Source organism: Salmo trutta, unplaced genomic scaffold (assembly GCF_901001165.1).
Source record: "Salmo trutta unplaced genomic scaffold, fSalTru1.1, whole genome shotgun sequence".
NCBI classification, from domain to species: domain Eukaryota; kingdom Metazoa; phylum Chordata; class Actinopteri; order Salmoniformes; family Salmonidae; genus Salmo; species Salmo trutta.
This window is the reverse complement of record NW_021822925.1, coordinates 4234-28105: the sequence shown is the minus strand read 5'-3', so window position 1 is coordinate 28105 and position 23872 is coordinate 4234. Positions and strand designations below refer to the sequence as shown.

The window sequence follows — 23872 nt, the reverse complement described above, 5'->3', positions numbered from 1 at the left end:
AGAGAGAGAGAGAGAGAGAGAGAGAGAGAGATGAATACACTCAGAGGAAAGAGAGAGAGAGAGAGATGAATACACACAGAGGAAAGAGAGAGAGAGAGAGAGAGAGAGAGAGAGAGAGAGAGAGAGAGATGAATACACACAGGAAAGAGAGAGAGATGAATACACACAGGAGGAAAGAGAGAGAGAGAGAGATGAATACACAGAGGAAAGAGAGAGAGAGAGAGATGAATACACAGAGGAAAGAGAGAGAGAGAGATGAGAGAGAGAGAGAAATACACAGAGGAAAGAGAGAGAGAGAGAGGAATACACAGAGGAAAGAGAGAGAGAGAGAGAGAGAGAGAGAGAGATGAATACACACAGGAAAGAGAGAGAGATGAATACACACAGAGGAAAGAGAGAGAGAGAGATGAATACACAGAGGAAAGAGAGAGAGAGAGATGAATACACAGAGGAAAGAGAGAGAGAGAGATGAATACACAGAGGAAAGAGAGAGAGAGAGAGAGAGAGATGAATACACTGAGAGGAAAGAGAGAGAGAGAGAGATGAATACACAGAGGAAAGAGAGAGAGAGAGAGATGAATACACAGAGGAAAGAGAGAGAGAGAGAGGAATACACAGAGGAAAGAGATGAATACACACAGAGGAAAGAGAGAGAGATGAACACACAGAGGAAAGAGAGAGATGAATACTGAGAGAGAGAGATGAATACACACAGAGGAAAGAGAGAGAGAGAGATGAATACACACAGAGGAAAAGAGAGAGAGATGAATACACACAGAGGAAAAGAGAGAGAGATGAATACACAGAGGAAAAGAGAGAGAGAGATGAATACACAGAGGAAAGAGAGAGATGAATACACACAGAGGAAAGAGAGAGAGAGGAATACACACAGAGGAAAGAGATGAATACACACAGAGGAAAGAGAGAGATGAATACTGAGAGGAGAGAGAGAGAGATGAATACACACAGAGGAAAGAGAGCGAGAGAGAGAGAGATGAATACACACACAGGAAAGAGAGATGAATACACACAGAGAGGAAAGAGAGAGAGAGGAATACAGAGAGGAAAAGAGGAACACAGAGGAAAGAGAGAGATGAATACACACAGAGGAAAGAGAGAGAGATGAATACACACAGAGGAAAGAGAGAGAGAGATGAATACACACAGAGGAAAGGGAGCAAGAGATGAATACACACAGAGGAAAGAGAGAGAGATGAACACACAGAGGAAAGAGAGAGAGAGAGAGATGAATACACACAGAGGAAAGGGAGCGAGAGATGAATACACACAGAGGAAAGAGAGAGAGATGAATACACACACACAGGAAAGAGAGAGAGAGATGAATACACAGAGGAAAGAGATGAATACACACAGAGGAAAGAGAGAGAGATGAATACTGAGAGGAGAGAGAGAGATGAATACTCACACAGGAAAGAGAGAGAGAGATGAATACACACAGAGGAAAGAGAGAGAGAGATGAATACACACAGAGGAAAGAGAGAGAGAGATGAATACACACAGAGGAAAGAGAGAGAGAGATGAATACACACAGAGGAAAGAGAGAGAGATGAATACACACAGAGGAAAGAGAGAGAGATGAATACACACAGAGGAAAGAGAGAGAGAGATGAATACACACAGAAGAAAGAGAGATGAATACACACTGACAGGAAAGAGAGAGAGAGATGAATACACAGAGGGGAAATTGAGAGAGATGAACACAGAGGAAAGAGAGAGAGAGATGAATACACACAGAGAGGAAAGAGAGAGAGAGATGAATACACACAGAGAGGAAAGAGAGAGAGATGAATACACAGAGGAAAGAGAGAGAGATGAATACACACAGAGGAAAGAGAGAGAGAGATGAATACACACTGAGGAAAGAGAGATGAATACACACAGAGGAAAGAGAGAGAGAGATGAATACACACTGAGGAAAGAGAGATGAAAACACAGAGGAAAGGGAGACAGAGATGAATACACACAGAGGAAAGAGAGAGAGATGTATACACACAGAGGAAAGAGAGAGAGATGAATACACACAGAGGAAAGAGAGAGAGAGATGTATACACACAGAGGAAAGAGAGAGAGATGAATACACACAGAGGAAAGAGAGAGAGATGAATACACAGAGGAAAGAGAGAGAGAGATGAATACACACAGAGGAAAGAGAGAGAGAGATGAATACACACAGAGGAAAGAGAGAGATGAATACTGAGAGGAAAAGAGAGAGAGATGAACACACAGAGGAAAGAGAGAGAGAGAGAGAGATGAATACACACACACAGCAAAGAGAGAGAGATGAATACTGAGAGGAGAGAGAGAGAGATGAATACAAACACACAGGAAAGAGAGAGAGAGATGAATACACACAGAGGAGAGATGAATACACACAGAGGAAAGAGAGAGAGAGATGAATACACACAGAGGAAAGAGAGAGAGAGATGAATACACACAGTGGAAAGAGAGAGAGAGATGAATACACACAGAGGAAAGAGAGAGAGATGAATACACACAGAGGAAAGAGAGAGAGAAATGAATACACACAGAGGGGAAAGAGAGAGAGAGATGAATACACACAGAGGGGAAAGAGAGAGAGATGAACACACAGAGGAAAGAGAGAGAGATGAACACACAGAGGAAAGAGAGAGAGATGAACACACAGAGGAAAGAGAGAGAGATGAATACACACAAAGGAAAGAGAGAGATGAATACACACAGAGGAAAGAGAGAGAGAGATGAATACACACAGAGAGGAAGGAGAGAGAGAGATGAATACACACAGAGAGGAAGGAGAGAGAGAGATGAATACACACAGAGGAAGGAGAGAGAGAGATGAATACACACAGAGGAAGGAGAGAGAGAGATGAATACACACAGAGGAAAGAGAGAGAGAGATGAATACACACAGAGGAAAGAGAGAGAGAGATGAATACACACTGACAGGAAAGAGAGAGAGAGATGAATACACACAGAGAGGAAAGGGAGAGAGATGAATACACACAGAGGAAATAGACGATTTTCATCATGTATATCCTTCTAATTAATCTTTACAGTTATTGACAATCAACACAACTTCTCTGGTCTGTATTTTCTGTAATATAAAGTATATGACGTCGTATTGCTCCATAATGCTGTGTTGAGGTTCAGGGGGATAATCTCACCATGGTTTATTTCGCCCTGCAGCCACTTGCCTACCAGTAGAGGAACATAATGGAAACCAGTCTTGGTGTGTATAATCCTCAGCAGTGTTGGTACATCTATTGGTTGCCCAGTGTGTCTTCCATTATGTATTTTTAACTGTCAATTGAAAATGGGATATGGAGAGTTAATATATCATCGATGTTAAGGCTTGTCCGGGGCAAGTTAAACAAATAGGACAACCAGTTGTCTGAATAGACAAGTAAAAAAATGACTATCAAACAATTACCCCGATCAGGCAGCGCATGGTTGACATTCTGAATAAACAGCTTATATTCCCATTTTCTTTAAACTAATTCAATAAAAAATGTATATTTACACAAAGCAAGAAAAGAATGTACATAGAGCTAAGAGTCTCACCAAAGCAGCGCAAAATGTCACAACTTTTAGTTTTGTTCTCTCTATTGAATGTTGGATGATGTGAGCCAATAGCTGAAGGGTATTTTTCTAGCGGACTTTTCAGTGTCTGATTGTTGTAGCAGTGATTGGTCTATTAATAAACCCCTCAGTGGATATGACCTGGTCTATTAAACCCCTCAGTGACCTGGTCTATTAAACCCCTCAGTGACCTGGTCTATTAAACCCCTCAGTGACCTGGTCTATTAAACCCCTCAGTGGATATGACCTGGTCTATTAAACCCTCAGTGGATATGACCTGGTCTATTAAACCTCTCAGTGGATATAACCTGGTCTATTAAACCCCTCAGTGACCTGGTCTATTAAAACCCCTCAGTGGATATGACCTGGTCTATTAAACCCCTCAGTGACCTGGTCTATTAAACCCCTCAGTGGATATGACCTGGTCTATTAAACCCCTCAGTGGATATGACCTGGTCTATTAAACCCCTCAGTGGATATGACCTGGTCTATTAAACCTCTCAGTGGATTTGACCTGGTCTATTAAACCCCTCAGTGGATATGACCTGGTCTATTAAACCCCTCAGTGGATATGACCTGGTCTATTAAACCCCTCAGTGGATATGACCTGGTCTATTAAACCCCTCAGTGGATATGACCTGGTCTATTAAACCCCTCAGTGACCTGGTCTATTAAACCCCTCAGTGACCTGGTCTATTAAACCTCTCAGTGGATATGACCTGGTCTATTAAACCTCTCAGTGGATATGACCTGGTCTATTAAACCCCTCAGTGGATATGACCTGGTCTATTAAACCTCTCAGTGGATATGACCTGGTCTATTAAACCCCTCAGTGGATATGACCTGGTCTATTAAACCCCTCAGTGACCTGGTCTATTAAACCCCTCAGTGGATATGACCTGGTCTATTAAACCTCTCAGTGGATATGACCTGGTCTATTAAACCCCTCAGTGGATATGACCTGGTCTATTAAACCCCTCAGTGACCTGGTCTATTAAACCCCTCAGTGGATATGACCTGGTCTATTAAACCTCTCAGTGGATATGACCTGGTCTATTAAACCCCTCAGTGGATATGACCTGGTCTATTAAACCTCTCAGTGGATATGACCTGGTCTATTAAACCCCTCAGTGGATATGACCTGGTCTATTAAACCTCTCAGTGGATATGACCTGGTCTATTAAACCCCTCAGTGGATATGACCTGGTCTATTAAACCCCTCAGTGGATATGACCTGGTCTATTAAACCCCTCAGTGGATATGACCTGGTCTATTAAACCCCTCAGTGGATATGACCTGGTCTATTAAACCTCTCAGTGGATATGACCTGGTCTATTAAACCCCTCAGTGGATATGACCTGGTCTATTAAACCCCTCAGTGGATATGACCTGGTCTATTAAACCCCTCAGTGGATATGACCTGGTCTATTAAACCTCTCAGTGGATATGACCTGGTCTATTAAACCCCTCAGTGGATATGACCTGTTCTATTAAACCTCTCAGTGACCTGGTCTATTAAACCCCTCAGTGGATATGACCTGGTCTATTAAACCTCTCAGTGACCTGGTCTATTAAACCCCTCAGTGGATATGACCTGGTCTATTAAACCTCTCAGTGGATATGACCTGGTCTATTAAACCCCTCAGTGGATATGACCTGGTCTATTAAACCCCTCAGTGGATATGACCTGGTCTATTAAACCCCTCAGTGGATATGACCTGGTCTATTAAACCCCTCAGTGACCTGGTCTATTAAACCCCTCAGTGGATATGACCTGGTCTATTAAACCCCTCAGTGGATATGACCTGGTCTATTAAACCTCTCAGTGGATATGACCTGGTCTATTAAACCCCTCAGTGGATATGACCTGGTCTATTAAACCTCTCAGTGACCTGGTCTATTAAACCCCTCAGTGGATATGACCTGGTCTATTAAACCTCTCAGTGACCTGGTCTATTAAACCCCTCAGTGGATATGACCTGGTCTATTAAACCCCTCAGTGACCTGGTCTATTAAACCCCTCAGTGGATATGACCTGGTCTATTAAACCTCTCAGTGACCTGGTCTATTAAACCTCTCAGTGGATATAACCTGGTCTATTAATCCTCTCAGTGGATATGACCTGGTCTATTAAACCCCTCAGTGGATATGACCTGGTCTATTAAACCCCTCAGTGGATATGACCTGGTCTATTAAACCCCTCAGTGGATATGACCTGGTCTACTAAACCCCTCAGTGGATATGACCTGGTCTATTAAACCCCTCAGTGGATATGACCTGGTCTATTAAACCACTCAGTGGATATGACCTGGTCTATTAAACCCCTCAGTGACCTGGTCTATTAAACCCCTCAGTGGATATGACCTGGTCTATTAAACCTCTCAGTGACCTGGTCTATTAAACCCCTCAGTGGATATGACCTGGTCTATTAAACCCCTCAGTGACCTGGTCTATTAAACCTCTCAGTGGATATGACCTGGTCTATTAAACCCCTCAGTGGATATGACCTGGTCTATTAAACCTCTCAGTGGATATGACCTGGTCTATTAAACCTCTCAGTGGATATGACCTGGTCTATTAAACCTCTCAGTGGATATGACCTGGTCTATTAAACCCCTCAGTGGATATGACCTGGTCTATTAAACCTCTCAGTGGATATGACCTGGTCTATTAAACCCCTCAGTGGATATGACCTGGTCTATTAAACCCCTCAGTGGATATGACCTGGTCTATTAAACCCCTCAGTGGATATGACCTGGTCTATTAAACCCCTCAGTGGATATGACCTGGTCTATTAAACCTCTCAGTGGATATGACCTGGTCTATTAAACCCCTCAGTGACCTGGTCTATTAAACCTCTCAGTGGATGTGATCTGGTCTATTAAACCCCTCAGTGACCTGGTCTATTAAACCCCTCAGTGGATATGACCTGGTCTATTAAACCCCTCAGTGGATATGACCTGGTCTATTAAACCCCTCAGTGGATATGACCTGGTCTATTAAACCCCTCAGTGACCTGGTCTATTAAACCCCTCAGTGACCTGGTCTATTAAACCCCTCAGTGACCTGGTCTATTTAACCTCTCAGTGGATATGACCTGGTCTATTAAACCCCTCAGTGGATATGACCTGTTCTATTAAACCCCTCAGTGACCTGGTCTATTAAACCCCTCAGTGGATATGACCTGGTCTATTAAACCCCTCAGTGGATATGACCTGGTCTATTAAATCACTCAGACTGCAACACATCTCTTTAGTACTAAGGCAGAGCTTCTTGAAGATCACTCTGCTACCCACATGCTGCAGCACTGTGGTTCAGCAGCAGATGCTGGGTTGTCAGCCACTGACTTGTCATTTCCGCTCGCCGTCACTCACCGCTGTCATCAAATGGACTCAAGCTAACCACAAGTTCTGAGTGAGCTCAATCGTTGTGAAAAGCAAATACAGCGCTGAGTTTCTCTCTTGTTTTCCTGCAAACTTTGAGAAATAACAAGGAGCGCCCACAATGTGTTTTGTTGAGGAGAAGTGTTTAGCAATGAGTCTCTCAACTAACAAATTAATAAAATTACATGTCCTGACCAAACACCCAAGGAGTTCTTGTGGAACAGGGCAGAATGCTTCAGGAAACAGTGCTCCAGGGAAACAGTGCTCCAGGGAAACAGTGCTCCAGGGAAACAGTGCTCCAGGGAAACAGTGGAAACAGTGATCCGGGAAACAGTGCTCCAGAAAACAGTGCTTCAGGGAAACAGTGCTTCAGGGAAACAATTTCTAGGGCCTTCCTCTGACACCGCCTGGTATAGAGGTTCTGGATGGCAGGGAGCTCGGCCCCAGAGATTTACTGGCTGTACGCACTACCCTTGCGGTTGGATGCCAAGCAGTTGCCATACCAAGGGGTGATGCAGCCAGTCAAGATGCTCTCAATGGTGCAGCTGTAGAGCTTTTTGAGGATGCCAAATCTTTTCGGACTCCTGAGGGGGATGAGGCATTGTGGTGCCCTCTTCATGACTGTGTTGGTGTGTGTAGACTATGATCGATCCTTAGTGATCCAGGTCATCGACAAGACCCTGCTAGGTAAAGCCCCGCCTTATCTCAGCTCACTGGTCACCATAGCAGCACGCGCTCCAGCAAGTATATTTCACTGGTCACCCCCAAAGCCAATTCTTCCTTCGGTCGCCTTTCCTTCCAGTTCTCTGCTGCCAATGACTGGAACGAACTGCAAAAATCACTGAAGCTGGAGACTCGTATCTCCCTCACTAACTTTAAGCACCAGCTGTCAGAGCAGCTCACAGATCACTGCACCTGTACATAGCCCATCTGTAAATAGCCCATCCAACTACCTCATCCCCATACTGTTATTTATTTTGCTCCTTTGCACCCCAGTATCTCTACTTGCACATTCATCTTCTGCACATCTATCACTCCAGTGTTTAATTGCTATATTGTAATTATTTCGCCACTTTGGCCTATTTATTGCCTTACCTCCCTTATCCTACCTCATTTGCATACAATGTATATAGACTTTTTCTACTGTATTATTGACTGTATGTTTGTTTATTCCATGTGTAACTCTGTGATGTTGTTTTTGTCACACTGCTTTGCTTTATCTTGGCCAGGTCGCAATTGTAAATGAGAACTTGTTCTCAAATAGCCTACCTGGTTAAATAAAAAAAAAAGTGATGTGGACACCGAGAAACTTGAAGCTCTCGACCCGCTCCACTACAGCCCCGTCGATGTGAATGGCTGATCGTTTCCTGTAGTCAACGATCAGCTTCTTTGTCTGTTGAGGAAGAGGTTGTTAAAAACATGTAACTCTGAGACAGAGCTTCTAATCATTAAAAGTATGTGGACACCTGCTCGTCGATCATCTCATTCCACAATCATGGTTGTTAATAGGAGTTGGTCCCCCTTTTGCTGCTACAACAGCCTCCACTCTTCTAGGAAAACTTTCCACTAGATGTTGGAATATTGCTGCTACAACAGCCTCCACTCTTCTGGGAAGGCTTTCCACGAGATGTTGGGACATTGCTGCTATAACAGCCTCCACTCTTCAGGGAAGGCTTTCCACTAGATGTTGGGACATTGCTGCTATAACAGCCTCCACTCTTCAGGGAAGGCTTTCCACGAGATGTTGGGACATTGCTGCTATAACAGCCTCCACTCTTCTGGGAAGACTTTCCACTAGATATTGGAACATTGCTGTGGGGACTTGCTTCCATTCAGCCACAAGAGCATTAGTGACGTCAGGTACTGATGTTGGGCGATTAGGCCTGGCTCGCAGTCGGCCTTACAATTCATCCCAAAGGTGTTCGATGGGTGAGGTCACTCTCAGCAGGCCAGTCAAGTTCTTCCACACCGATCTCGACAAACCATTTCTGTATGGACCTTGCTTTTGTGCACGGGGGCGTTGTCATGCTGAAAGGGGCCTAGTCCGAACCATGAAAAACCGTCCCAGACCATTATTCCTCCTCCACCAAACTTTACAGTTGGCACTATGCATTCGGTCAGGTAGCATTCTCCTGGCATCCACCAAACCCAGATTTGTCTATGGAGATTGCTCGATATTATACACCTGTCAGCAACGGCTGTGGCTGAAATAGTGTGGCTCCACTCATTTGAAGGGGTCTTCTGCTGTAGATATAGTGTACCTCAGTACAGCATTGGTTACGTTTATAGATCAACTGTAGTGGGTTAAAAACAAACGCGATATTGGAGGATTTGGACGTAACTTCACCCATAAATCCTGGTGGAATGCATGATATTGTATATGAAACATATGCACCTAGTTTAACCCAGAAGAAGCCACGTGCACAACGCAGACAGAGGATGTCACGATTGTCTAAATGAGTAGACCAAAGCGCAGCGTACTTAGAGTTACACATGTTTAATAAATATGAAACTCACCAAAACAATACAGAAGAAAACGAAGCGTGACGTTCTGGGCTGCTCACAGGCAGCTACACAAACACAAGATCCCACAAAGCACAGGTGGGGAAAAAGGGCTGCCTAAGTATGATTCCTAATCAAAGACAACGATAGACAGCTGCCTCTGATTAGGAACCATACTCGGCCCAAAACAAAGAAATACAAAAACATAGAAAAAGGAACATAGAACGCCCACCCTAGTCACACCCATTCTATCCAGTTACATCATAGAAACAGTATTATTACCATGGCATTATAACACAGCAGACGAATCCCCCTGGGCTCGTCAAAAAAACTAGAGACTAATCATGTAAATCTTTCTGTTCCGTATTTGTAAAGCGATCCGATCCCATCTGTTGATGTAGCCTAGGCCTAGGACATTTCACAAGGCTCATATATCTGGTTTAAAAACACTGGTTTAAGTGTTAAAAAAGTTAAAACATCCGATATTTATGCATGCATGTCTGCTCAGAAAGTCTCAAAGTTAACGGTTACGAACGTTTAGAATATGTTTCATTTTGGTTCGTCGATCTGGCAAAGGGACTGACGCTGTAACCGTCTGTGCTCCTAACACTGTGTGTGTGTGTGTGTGTGTGTGTGTGTGTGTGTGTGTGTGTCACCACTCTGTTGTAATCTACAGGACTACCAGGTAACCAAGACAACCGGTTATCCATGTAAACAACGACTCTCTGCACATCTCACATGTAAAACTCATTGGGCTGTAGGAGTCCTACAGGCCCACAGAGCGGGAGAGAGAAAGCTGTATGAGGAGGGGAGGAGGAGGAAGAGTGTGTGAGGGAGGGAGGGAGATAATAAACTGGGTTAAACTCTGACTCCTGGCCCCTCTCCAGAGGGAGTATGTTTTAATGGTTCTGCTACGTGCCATGCGGAGCGTGCTGCATTGTGACAGAGGCTGGCCTAGCCACTAGTCATCCTCCTCCCAGAAAGAGAATAACTTACACTGAAATAGCCATGCATGTATATGAGCCATTTCATATAGAAAGGTCAACCTGAGCATCTACAAATAAAGTGTGTAGTTTCCAAATGAAACCATGTTCATAATTATACTTTAGGTCTATATGTTGGAGTTCAGGCTTTATTTAAAAAATGTATGTAGGAAAAGTGTATGAATTTTGACCATTACAGAGTAGGATGCACAGTCTCAAAGGCTTTTTCGGTCAATCATATTTCATTTCTTTTAAGAAAGGGCTCACAGAGCTTGTTTTTCAACTCACAGCTGTCCCCCAGTATTACTTTTGAACATTAGATGTTAAATGAACAATACAGACCAAATGGAAGGGTCCTGTTTTGTTTACAGTCTAGTAAAGATAGGGGACAGACGATGTAACTTCTGTGATGTTTTTTTAGGAAAAATTTTTATACAACATGAATGAAACGTTCTCGTTCATCAATGTTTTATGTGGTCTGTAATTGGTTTCTCTCTTTTCATTGTCAGTATCGTTTTTCAGCGTTATGATATCCATGCCAGTTGTGGATATTGATGTGTCATATCTTACCATCAGAATCACCTCATCTTCTGTCCTAGTTCTTAAATGTATTCTTCAGACTTTTAATGATGTTTGTTGATATCTTGAAAATCACGTATTCTAGCTAAAGTTATCTTCTAAAATAACCATGGGCCTGTTTATTAGGTACAGGTGCTTTCAGAAAGTATTCAGACCCCTTGACTTTTTCCACATTTTGTTACATTACAGACTTATTTTAAAATTAAACCCCATAATGACAAAGCAAAAAGAACATATGTATTCAGACCCTTTACTCAGTACTTTGTTGAAGCACCTTTGGCAGCGATTACAGCCTCGAGTCTTCTTGGGTTTGACGCTACAAGCTTGGCACACCTGTATTTGGGGAGTTCCTCCCATTCTTCTCTGCAGATCCTCTCAAACTCTGTCAGGTTGGATGGGGAGAGTCGCTGCACAGCCATTTTCAGGTCTCTCCAGAGATGTTAGATCAGGTTCAAGTCCGGGCTCTGGCTGGGCCACTCAAGGACATTCAGAGACTTGTCCCGAAGCCACTCCTGCGCTGTCTTGGATGTGTGCTTAGGGTTGTTGTCTTGTTGGAAGGTGAACCTTCGCCCCAGTCTGAGTTCCTGAGCGCTCTGGAGCAGGTTTTCATCAAGGATCTCTGTACTTTGCTCTGTTTATCTTTCCCTCAATCCTGACCAGTCTCCCAGTCCCTGCCACTGAAAAACATCCCCACAGCATGATGCTGCCACCACCATGCTTCACCTTAGGGATGATGCCAGGTTTCCTCCAGACGTGACGCTTGGCATTCAGGCCAAAGAGTTCAATCATGGTTTCATCAGACCAGACAATCTTGTTTCTCATGGTCTGAGAGTTGCTTTGTCATTTTGAGGTATTGTGTGTTGATTGATGAGGACATTTTTTTTACGTAATCCATTTTAGAGTAAGGCTGTAACGTAACAAAATGTGGAAAATTCAAGGGGTCTGAATACCTTCCGAATGCATATACCCCGTTCATGACAATGTTTCACGTGGCTATGGCTTGTTATATATAGCAGGCAGACAGGCATCGAGGTATTCAGTTACTATTCCATTGAACGTTAGAATGGGCAAAACGAGTGACCTAAGCCACTTTGAGCCTGGTATGATTATCGACCCAATATCTCAGAAACGTCCGGACTCCTGGGCTTTTCACGTACGATAGTGGCTAGGGTTTACTGATAATGGTGCAACAAGCAAAAAACATCCAGTCAGCGGCAGTCCTGTGGGCGAAAACAGCTCGTTGATGACAGAGGTCGAAGGAGAATGGCAAGAAGGGTGCAAGCTAACAGGCGGGCCACAAACAGGCAAATAACGGCTTCTCAGAACGCACAACTCGTTAATCCTTGTCACGGATTGGCTATAGCAGCAGACGACCAAACCGGGTTCCACTCCAATCAGCTAAAAACAAGAAGAAGCAGCTATAGTCACCAACACTGGACAATTGAGGAGTGGAAAAACATCGCCTGGTCCAACAAATCCCCGATTCCTGTTGCATCAGGATTTGGCGTAAACAGCATGAGTCCATGGCCCCATCGTGCCTGGTATCAACGGTACAGGCTGGTGGCTCTGGTGTAATGGGGCGGGGAAGGTTTTCCTGGCACACGTTAGGTCCCTTGATAACAATTGAGCAACATTTCCATGCCCCGAAGAATTCAGTCTGTTCTGGAGCCAAAAGGGGTCTGACCTGGTACTAGATGGGTGTATTTAATGAACTGGACACTGAGTGTTAATACTGAGGTGCATTTCTCACACATGGCAGTACTGTTTTTTTTTATTTAAAGATAAGAATAGTGTTTATCAAGAATCTGAATAGTCCTGGAGTGTCTTTTTCATATCTGTGAGTGTCTACCTGTGTTATTCAGTCTACCTGTTAGGGTGTGGTGTCTACCTGTGTTATTCAGTCTACCTGTCTACCTGGGTGTGGTGTCTACCTGTGTTATTCAGTCTACCTGTCTACCTGGGTGTGGTGTCTACCTGTGTTATTCAGTCTACCTGTCTACCTGGGTGTAAGTTTCATAGCGGGTCACCTTCCTAGGTCTAATCGTGACGGACAGTTAATGTTGTCATGAGTAATGTTATCACGTTCTTAAGAGGGTCAGGACTAATCTTCTCCTTCTAGTGCAATCATCATTCTGTTTCTGTTCTGTTGTCTAGGCGATGGTGGCGTGTTACCCAGGCAACGGGACCGGATACGTACGCCATGTGGACAACCCGAACGGAGACGGGCGTTGTGTCACCTGTATATACTACCTAAATAAAGACTGGGACACCAAGGTATTAAATATTACTGTCTACAGTTATCCTGATATGAACCCTCTAGCACAGAGACTGAGATACCAAGGTATTAAATATTACTGTCTACAGTTATCCTGATGTGAACCCTCTAGCACAGAGACTGGGATACCAAGGTATTAAATATTACTGTCTACAGTTATCCTGATGTGAACCCTCTAGCACAGAGACTGAGATACCAAGGTATTAAATATTACTGTCTACAGTTATCCTGATATGAACCCTCTAGCACAGAGACTGGGATACCAAGGTATTAAATATTACTGTCTACAGTTTTCCTGATATGAACCCTCTAGCATAGAGACTGAGATACCAAGGTATTAAATATTACTGTCTACAGTTATCCGGATATGAACCCTCTAGCACAGAGGGTGAACAAGATCCTTTGGGTTTGGGTTTGACCTGAGCCAAGTAGGGACTAGGGTGTGTTAGGACACATGTCTGGCATCCTGAATGGGATGGTCTGGTGTTTCTGGATCTGTAGTTTGTAGTCTGGTGTCTGGTGTTTCTGGATCTAGTTTGTAGTCTGGTGTTTCTGGATCTGTAGTTTGTAGTCTGGTGTGTCTGGATCTGTAGTTTGTAGTCTGGTGTTCCTGGATCTGTAGTTTGTAGTCTGTGGTGTCTAGTGTTTCTGGATCTGTAGTTTGTAGTCTGGTGTTTCTGGGTCTGTAGATTGTAGTCTGGTGTTTCTGGGTCTGTAGTTTGTAGTCTGGTGTCTGGTGTTTCTGGATCTGTAGTTTGTAGTCTGTAGTGTCTGGTGTTTCTGGGTCTGTAGTTTGTAGTCTGGTGTCTGGTGTTTCTGGATCTGTAGTTTGTAGTCTGTGGTGTCTAGTGTTTCTGGATCTGTAGTTTGTAGTCTGGTGTTTCTGGATCTGTGGTTTGTAGTCTGGTGTTTCTGGATCTGTAGTTTGTAGTCTGGTGTTTCTGGATCTGTAGTCTGTGGTGTCTCTGGTGTTTCTGGATCTGTAGTCTGTGGTGTCTCTGGTGTTTCTGGGTCTGTAGTTTGTAGTCTGGTGTTTCTGGATCTGTAGTTTGTAGTCTGGTGTTTCTGGATCTGTAGTTTGTAGTCTGGTGTTTCTGGATCTGTAGTTTGTAGTCTGTGGTGTCTGGTGTTTCTGGATCTGTAGTTTGTAGTCTGTTGTCTGGTGTTTTTGGATCTGTAGTTTGTAGTCTGTGGTGTCTCTGGTGTTTCTGGGTCTGTAGTTTATAGTCTGTGGTGTCTCTGGTGTTTCTGGGCCTGTAGTTTGTAGTCTGTGGTGTCTGGTGTTTCTGGATCTGTAGTTTGTAGTCTGTGGTGTCTGGTGTTTCTGGATCTGTAGTTTGTAGTCTGGTGTTCCTGGGTCTGTAGTTTGTAGTCTGTGGTGTCTGGTGTTTCTGGGTCTGTAGTTTGTAGTCTGTGGTGTCTCTGGTGTTTCTGGGTCTGTAGTTTGTAGTCTGTGGTGTCTGGTGTTTCTGGGTCTGTAGTTTGTAGTCTGTGGTGTCTGGTGTTTCTGGATCTGTAGTTTGTAGTCTGGTGTTTCTGGATCTGTAGTTTGTAGTCTGTGGTGTCTGGTGTTTCTGGGTCTGTAGTTTGTAGTCTGTGGTGTCTGGTGTTTCTGGATCTGTAGTTTGTAGTCTGGTGTTTCTGGATCTGTAGTTTGTAGTCTGTGGTGTCTGGTGTTTCTGGATCTGTAGTTTGTAGTCTGTGGTGTCTCTGGGTCTCTAGTTTGTCGTCTGTGGTGTCTCTGGGTCTCTAGTTTGTAGTCTGTGTTGTCTGGTGTTTCTGAATCAAACTAGAGATCCTATAGATGTGAAAGGTTGACCACCGATCTGTTTCTTGACTCTGCGAGTCTCCGGGTTCCTTTATCCAAAAGAACTCTTTTCCTGTTAGATTCTTCTTCTGATTGCTCAGCAGGAAAGACCGTTCCCACGCCGCTTCCTATCCACAGCTCTCCTCCCTTAGCCCTCCTCCACTTTGACTGTCCCAAATGGCACCTTATTCCCTAGACTGTCACTTCTTGGTCAACAGTAGTTCATTCTTAAGGGACTAGGGAGCCATTTGGAACACAGACCCAGAAGGTTGGAACGGTCTTTTTCTTCTCTTTTCTAGTTCCATGTTTGTAACTGATTCAACAATAAGTACTTTAAATGGCCTTCTCATCCTTTCAAACAGTTGTTGTTCTCAGTGCTGCTATGATCTATCTGTCTGTTGACCTTGTAGTCAAACCCATTTCTTTCTTAAATAGCTATAGCAGAGTACTAAATACATGTCATCTGTCATTCTATTGTTGTGGTCTGTTCTCACATCTCTGCCTATATTATTCTGTTCTGTTCTAGGAACATGTGGATATTCTGATTGATTGATTGATTGATATGTTCTGTTCTAGGAACATGTGGATATTCTGATTGATTGATATGTTCTATTCTAGGAACATGGGGATATTCTGATTGATTGATATGTTCTATTCTAGGAACATGGGGATATTCTGATTGATATGTTCTGTTCTAGGAACATGTGGATATTCTGATTGATTGATATGTTCTATTCTAGGAACATGGGGATATTCTGATTGATTGATATGTTCTGTTCTAGGAACATGTGGATATTCTGATTGAGTGATTGATATGTTCTGTTCTAGGAACATGTGGATATTCTGATTGATTGATTGATTGATATGTTCTATTCCAGGAACATGTGGATATTCTGATTGATTGATTGATATGTTCTGTTCTAGGAACATGGGGGTGTTCTGATTGATATGTTTGATTGATTGATTTGTTCTTCCAGGAACATGGGGGTGTTCTGCGTATCTTCCCAGAGGGTAAATCTCAGTTCGCCGACATCGAGCCTAAGTTTGACCGGTTGCTGTTTTTCTGGTCAGACAGACGGAACCCACACGAGGTCCAGCCCGCCCACGCTATCAGGTTAGTCCCTTTCCTGGTCATGTTAAACTGACTAAAATAACAACCTGCTCAGGTTAAACTGACTAAAATAACAACCTGCTCAGGTTAAACTGAAACTGACCTAAATAACAACCTGGTCAGGTTAAACTGACAAAAATAACAACCTGGTCAGGTTAAACTGAAACTGACTAAAATAACAACTTGGTCAGGTTAAACTGAAACTGACTAAAATAACAACCTGGTCAGGTTAAACTGAAACTGACTAAAATAACAACCTGGTCAGGTTAAACTGAAACTGACTAAAATAACAACTTGGTCAGGTTAAACTGAAACTGGCTAATATAACAACCTGGTCAGGTTAAACAGAAACGGACTAAAATAACAACCTGGTCAGATTACACTGACTAAAATAACAACCCGGTCAGGTTAAACTGGCTAAAATAACAACCTGGTCAGGTTAAACTGGCTAATATAACAAGCTGGTCAGGTTAAACTGACTAAAATAACAACCTGGTCAGGTTAAACTGACCAAAATAACAACCCGGTCAGGTTAAACTGACCTAAATAACAACCCGGCCAGGTTAAACTGACCTAAATAACAACCTGGTCAGGTTAAATTGGCTAAAATAACAACCTGGTCAGGTTAAACTGACTAAAATAACAACTTGGTCAGGATAAACTGACTAAAATAACAACCTGGTCATGTTAAACTGAACTTAATAACAACCCGGTCAGGTTAAACATATTAATTAACAACCTGGTCAGGTTAAACTGGCTAAAATAACAACCTGGTCAGGTTAAACTGACTAAAATAAAACCTGGTAAGATAAAACTGACTAAAATAACAACCTGGTCAGGTTAAACTGAAACTGACCTAAATAACAACCCGATCAGGTTAAACTGACTAAAATAACTACCTGGTCAGGTTAAACTGACTAAAATAACAACCTGGTCAGGTTAAACTCACTAAAATAACAACCTGGCCAGGTTAAATTGACTAAAATAACAACCTGGTCAGGTTAAGCTGACAAAAATAACAACCTGGTCAGGTTAAACTGAAACTGACTAAAATAACAACGTGGTCAGGTTAAACTGTCTAAAATAACAACCTGGTCAGATTAAACTGAAACTGACTAAAATAACAACCTGGTCAGGTTAAACGGAAACGGACCAAAAAAACAACCTGGTCAGATTACACTGACTAAAATAACAACCCAGTCAGGTTAAACTGGCTAAAATAACAACCTGGTCAGGTTAAACTGGCTAAAATAACAACCTGGTCAGGTTAAAGTGGCTAAAATAACAACCTGGTCAGGTTAAATTGGCTAAAATAACAACCTGGTCAGGTTAAAATGAAAAGGACTAAAATAACAACTTGGTCAGGTTAAACTGACTAAAATAACAACTTGGTCAGGTTAAACTGAAACTGACTAAAATAACAAACTGGTCAGGTTAAACTGACTAAAATAAAACCTGGTCAGATAAAACTGACTAAAATAACAACCTGGTCAGGTTAAACTGAAACTGACCTAAATAACAACCCGATCATGTTAAACTGAGTAAAATAACAACCTGGTCAGGTTAAACTGACTAAAATAACAACCTGGTCAGGATAAACTGACTAAAATAACAACCCGGTCAGGTTAAACTGACTAAAATAACAACCTGGTCATGTTAAACTGACTAAAATAACAACCTGGTCATGTTAAACTGGCTAAAATAACAATCTGGTCAGGTTAAACTGACTAAAATAACATCCCGGTCAGGTTAAACTGGCTAAAATAACAACCTGGTCAGGTTAAACTCACTAAAATAACAACCTGGACATGTTAAACTGAACTTAATAACAACCCGGTCAGGTTAAACGTATTAATTAACAACCTGGTCAGGTTAAACTGACTAAAATAACAATTTGGTCAGGTTAAACTGAAACTGACTAAAATAAAAACCTGGTCAGGTTAAACTGAAACTGACTAAAATAACAACTTGGTCAGGTTAAACTGAAACGGACTAAAATAACAACTTGGTCAGGTTAAACTGGCTAAAATAACAACCTGGTCATGTTAAACTGAACTTAATAACAACCCAGTCAGGTTAAACGTATTAATTAACAACCTGGTCAGGTTAAACTGACTAAAATAACAACCTGGTCAGGTTAAACTGACTAAAATAACAACTTGGTCAGGTTAAACTGAAACGGACTAAAATAACAACCTGGTCAGGTTAAACTGACTAAAATAACAACCTGGTCAGGTTAAACTGGCTAAAATAACAACCTGGTCAGGTTAAACTGACTAAAATAACAACCTGGTCTGGTTAAACTGAAACTGACTAAAATAACTACCTGGTCAGGTTAAATTGGCTAAAATAACAACCTGGTTAGGTTAAAATGAAACGGACTAAAATAGCAACTTGGTCAGGTTAAACTGACTAAAATAACAACCTGGTCAGGTTAAACTGAAACTGACTAAAATAACAACTTGGTCAGGTTAAACTGAAACTGACTAAAATAACAAGCTGGTCAGGTTAAACTGACTAAAATAACAACCTGGTCATGTTAAACTGACTAAAATAACAACCTGGTCAGGTTAAACTGACTAAAATAACAACCTGGTCAGGTTAAACTGATTAAAATAACAACCTGGTCAGGTTAAACTGAAACTGACTAAAATAACAACTGGGTCATGTTAAACTGGCTAAAATAACAACCTGGTCAGGTTAAACTGACTAAAATAACAACCTGGTCAGGTTAAACTGACTAAAATAACAACCTGGTCAGGTTAAACTGACTAAAATAACAACCTGGTCAGGTTAAACTGAAACTGACTAAAATAACAACTTGGTCAGGTTAAACTGAAACTGGCTAATATAACAACCTGGTCAGGTTAAACTGAAACGGACTAAAATAACAACCTGGTCAGATTACACTGACTAAAATAACAACCCGGTCAGGTTAAACTGGCTAAAATAACAACCTGGTCAGGTTAAACTGGCTAATATAACAACCTGGTCAGGTTAAACTGACCTAAATAACAACCTGGTCAGGTTAAACTGACCTAAATAACAACCCGGCGAGGTTAAACTGACCTAAATAACAACCCTGTCAGGTTGAACTGACCTAAATAACAACCTGGTCAGGTTAAATTGGCTAAAATTACAACCTGGTCATGTTAAACTGACTAAAATAACAACTTGGTCAGGATAAACTGACTAAAATAACAACCCGGTCAGGTTAAACTGACTAAAATAACAACCTGGTCATGTTAAACTGACTAAAATAACAACCTGGTCAGGTTAAACTGGCTAAAATAACAATCTGGTCAGGTTAAACTGACTAAAATAACAATCTGGTCAGGTTAAACTGACTAAAATAACAACCTGGTCATGTTAAACTGAACTTAATAACAACCTGGTCAGGTTAAACATATTAATTAACAACCTGGTCAGGTTAAACTGGCTAAAATAACAACCTGGTCAGGTTAAACTGACTAAAATAAAACCTGGTCAGATAAAACTGACTAAAATAACAACCTGGTCAGGTTAAACTGAAACTGACCTAAATAACAACCCGATCATGTTAAACTGAGTAAAATAACAACCTGGTCAGGTTAAACTGACTAAAATAACAACCTGGTCAGGTTAACCTGACTAAAATAACAACTTGGTCAGGATAAACTGACTAAAATAACAACCCGGTCAGGTTAAACTGACTAAAATAACAACCTGGTCATGTTAAACTGGCTAAAATAACAATCTGGTCAGGTTAAACTGACTAAAATAACATCCCGGTCAGGTTAAACTGGCTAAAATAACAACCTGGTCAGGTTAAACTCACTAAAATAACAACCTGGACATGTTAAACTGAACTTAATAACAACCCGGTCAGGTTAAACGTATTAATTAACAACCTGGTCAGGTTAAACTGACTAAAATAACAATTTGGTCAGGTTAAACTGAAACTGACTAAAATAACAACCTGGTCAGGTTAAACTGAAACTGACTAAAATAACAACTTGGTCAGGTTAAACTGAAACGGACTAAAATAACAACTTGGTCAGGTTAAACTGGCTAAAATAACAACCTGGTCATGTTAAACTGAACTTAATAACAACCCAGTCAGGTTAAACGTATTAATTAACAACCTGGTCAGGTTAAACTGACTAAAATAACAACCTGGTCAGGTTAAACTGACTAAAATAACAACTTGGTCAGGTTAAACTGAAACGGACTAAAATAACAACCTGGTCAGGTTAAACTGGCTAAAATAACAACCTGGTCAGGTTAAACTGACTAAAATAACAACCTGGTCTGGTTAAATTGGCTAAAATAACAACCTGGTCAGGTTAAAATGAAACGGACTAAAATAACAACTTGGTCAGGTTAAACTGACTAAAATAACAACTTGGTCAGGTTAAACTGAAACTGACCTAAATAACAACCCGATCATGTTAAACTGAGTAAAATAACAACCTGGTCAGGTTAAACTGACTAAAATAACAACCTGGTCAGGTTAACCTGACTAAAATAACAACTTGGTCAGGATAAACTGACTAAAATAACAACCCGGTCAGGTTAAACTGACTAAAATAACAACCTGGTCATGTTAAACTGGCTAAAATAACAATCTGGTCAGGTTAAACTGACTAAAATAACAACCTGGTCAGGTTAAACTCACTAAAATAACAACCTGGCCAGGTTAAACTGACTAAAATAACAACCTGGTCAGGTTAAGCTGACAAAAATAACAACCTGGTCAGGTTAAACTGAAACTGACTAAAATAACAACATGGTCAGGTTAAACTGTCTAAAATAACAACCTGGTCAGATTAAACTGAAACTGACTAAAATAACAACCTGGTCAGGTTAAACGGAAACGGACCAAAATAACAACCTGGTCAGATTACACTGACTAAAATAACAACCCGGTCAGGTTAAACTGGCTAAAATAACAACCTGGTCAGGTTAAACTGGCTAAAATAACAACCTGGTCAGGTTAAAGTGGCTAAAATAACAACCTGGTCAGGTTAAATTGGCTAAAATAACAACCTGGTCAGGTTAAAATGAAACGGACTAAAATAACAACTTGGTCAGGTTAAACTGACTAAAATAACAACTTGGTCAGGTTAAACTGAAACTGACTAAAATAACAAACTGGTCAGGTTAAACTGACTAAAATAAAACCTGGTCAGATAAAACTGACTAAAATAACAACCTGGTCAGGTTAAACTGAAACTGACCTAAATAACGACCCGATCATGTTAAACTGAGTAAAATAACAACCTGGTCAGGTTAAACTGACTAAAATAACAACCTGGTCAGGTTAACCTGACTAAAATAACAACTTGGTCAGGATAAACTGACTAAAATAACAACCCGGTCAGGTTAAACTGACTAAAATAACAACCTGGTCATGTTAAACTGGCTAAAATAACAATCTGGTCAGGTTAAACTGACTAAAATAACATCCCGGTCAGGTTAAACTGGCTAAAATAACAACCTGGTCAGGTTAAACTCACTAAAATAACAACCTGGACATGTTAAACTGAACTTAATAACAATTTGGTCAGGTTAAACTGAAACTGACTAAATTAACAACCTGGTCAGGTTAAACTGACTAAAATAACAATTTGGTCAGGTTAAACTGAAACTGACTAAAATAACAACCTGGTCAGGTTAAACTGAAACTGACTAAAATAACAACTTGGTCAGGTTAAACTGAAACGGACTAAAATAACAACTTGGTCAGGTTAAACTGGCTAAAATAACAACCTGGTCATGTTAAACTGAACTTAATAACAACCCAGTCAGGTTAAACGTATTAATTAACAACCTGGTCAGGTTAAACTGACTAAAATAACAACCTGGTCAGGTTAAACTGACTAAAATAACAACTTGGTCAGGTTAAACTGAAACGGACTAAAATAACAACCTGGTCAGGTTAAACTGACTAAAATAACAACCTGGTCAGGTTAAACTGGCTAAAATAACAACCTGGTCAGGTTAAATTGGCTAAAATAACAACCTGGTCAGGTTAAAATGAAACGGACTAAAATAGCAACTTGGTCAGGTTAAACTGACTAAAATAACAACCTGGTCAGGTTAAACTGAAACTGACTAAAATAACAACTTGGTCAGGTTAAACTGAAAATGACTAAAATAACAAGCTGGTCAGGTTAAACTGACTAAAATAACAACCTGGTCATGTTAAACTGACTAAAATAACAACCTGGTCAGGTTAAACTGACTAAAATAACAACCTGGTCAGGTTAAACTGACTAAAATAACAACCTGGTCAGGTTAAACTGAAACTGACTAAAATAACAACCTGGTCAGGTTAAACTGAAACTGACTAAAATAACAACTTGGTCAGGTTAAACTGAAACTGGCTAATATAACAACCTGGTCAGGTTAAACTGAAACGGACTAAAATAACAACCTGGTCAGATTACACTGACTAAAATAACAACCCGGTCAGGTTAAACTGGCTAAAATAACAACCTGGTCAGGTTAAACTGGCTAATATAACAACCTGGTCAGGTTAAACTGACTAAAATAACAACCTGGTCAGGTTAAACTGACCTAAATAACAACCCGGCGAGGTTAAACTGACCTAAATAACAACCCTGTCAGGTTAAACTGACCTAAATAACAACCTGGTCAGGTTAAATTGGCTAAAATAACAACTTGGTCAGGATAAACTGACTAAAATAACAACCCGGTCAGGTTAAACTGACTAAAATAACAACCTGGTCATGTTAAACTGACTAAAATAACAACCTGGAAAGGTTAAACTGGCTAAAATAACAATCTGGTCAGGTTAAACTGACTAAAATAACAATCTGGTCAGGTTAAACTGACTAAAATAACAACCTGGTCATGTTAAACTGAACTTAATAACAACCCGGTCAGGTTAAACATATTAATTAACAACCTGGTCAGGTTAAACTGGCTAAAATAACAACCTGGTCAGGTTAAACTGACTAAAATAAAACCTGGCCAGATAAAACTGACTAAAATAACAACCTGGTCAGGTTAAACTGAAACTGACCTAAATAACAACCCGATCAGGTTAAACTGACTAAAATAACAACCTGGTCAGGTTAAACTGACTAAAATAACAACCTGGTCAGGTTAAACTCACTAAAATAACAATCTGGCCAGGTTAAACTGGCTAAAATACCAACCTGGTCAGGTTAAGCTGACTAAAATAACAACCTGGTCAGGTTAAACTGTCTAAAATAACAACCTGGTCAGATTAAACTGAAACTGACTAAAATAACAACCTGGTCAGGTTAAACTGAAACGGACTAAAATAACAACCTGGTCAGATTTTCAGAGGCTTTACGGAGAATGCATAAAGTTAGGTTATGTGAGGAGAGTACATTGACAATAGCTGCGTGTAATGTTTAGCCAATTCAAAGAAGGGCATCAACAGACAGAAAACTAGCTAGAATTATGCACTTACCTTTGACAATCTGCATCAGATGATACTCATAGGACATTATGTTAGACAATACATGCATTTTTAGTTCCATCAAGTTCATATTTATATCCAAAAACAGCATTTACAGTCGCGGTGAAATTCAGAATTTTTTTCGGCTCGAATGCTCCCAGTGAATCCAGCATTACAAATCACGGAATTACTATTCAAAAGCATTGGTAAATTATAAT

At 41.0% G+C, this 23872-nt stretch overlaps 1 protein-coding gene and 1 long non-coding RNA gene across 3 annotated transcripts in view; both read left to right on the top strand.

Annotated features, from left to right (window-relative positions):
• The window catches only part of LOC115187292 (egl nine homolog 1), a 25877-nt gene extending 9577 nt beyond the window's left edge, over nucleotides 1–16300 (top strand). Inside the window, exons 2-3 of one of the 2 annotated variants that reach the window (XM_029746357.1) lie at nucleotides 13181–13300; nucleotides 16086–16300. In XM_029746357.1, coding sequence (XP_029602217.1) covers nucleotides 13181–13300; nucleotides 16086–16253 — 288 coding nt within the window. In that variant the 3' untranslated portion in view covers nucleotides 16254–16300. The remainder of the gene's footprint in view (nucleotides 1–13180; nucleotides 13301–16085) is intronic. The other variant, XM_029746358.1, reaches the window with a different exon arrangement.
• Nucleotides 16301–17297: 997 nt separating this feature from the next.
• On the top strand, nucleotides 17298–23556 carry LOC115187293 (uncharacterized). The gene is made up of 2 exons (XR_003876010.1): nucleotides 17298–17355; nucleotides 23493–23556. It is a non-coding gene; the product is annotated as an uncharacterized LOC115187293 (long non-coding RNA).
• Nucleotides 23557–23872: the final 316 nt, after the last annotated feature.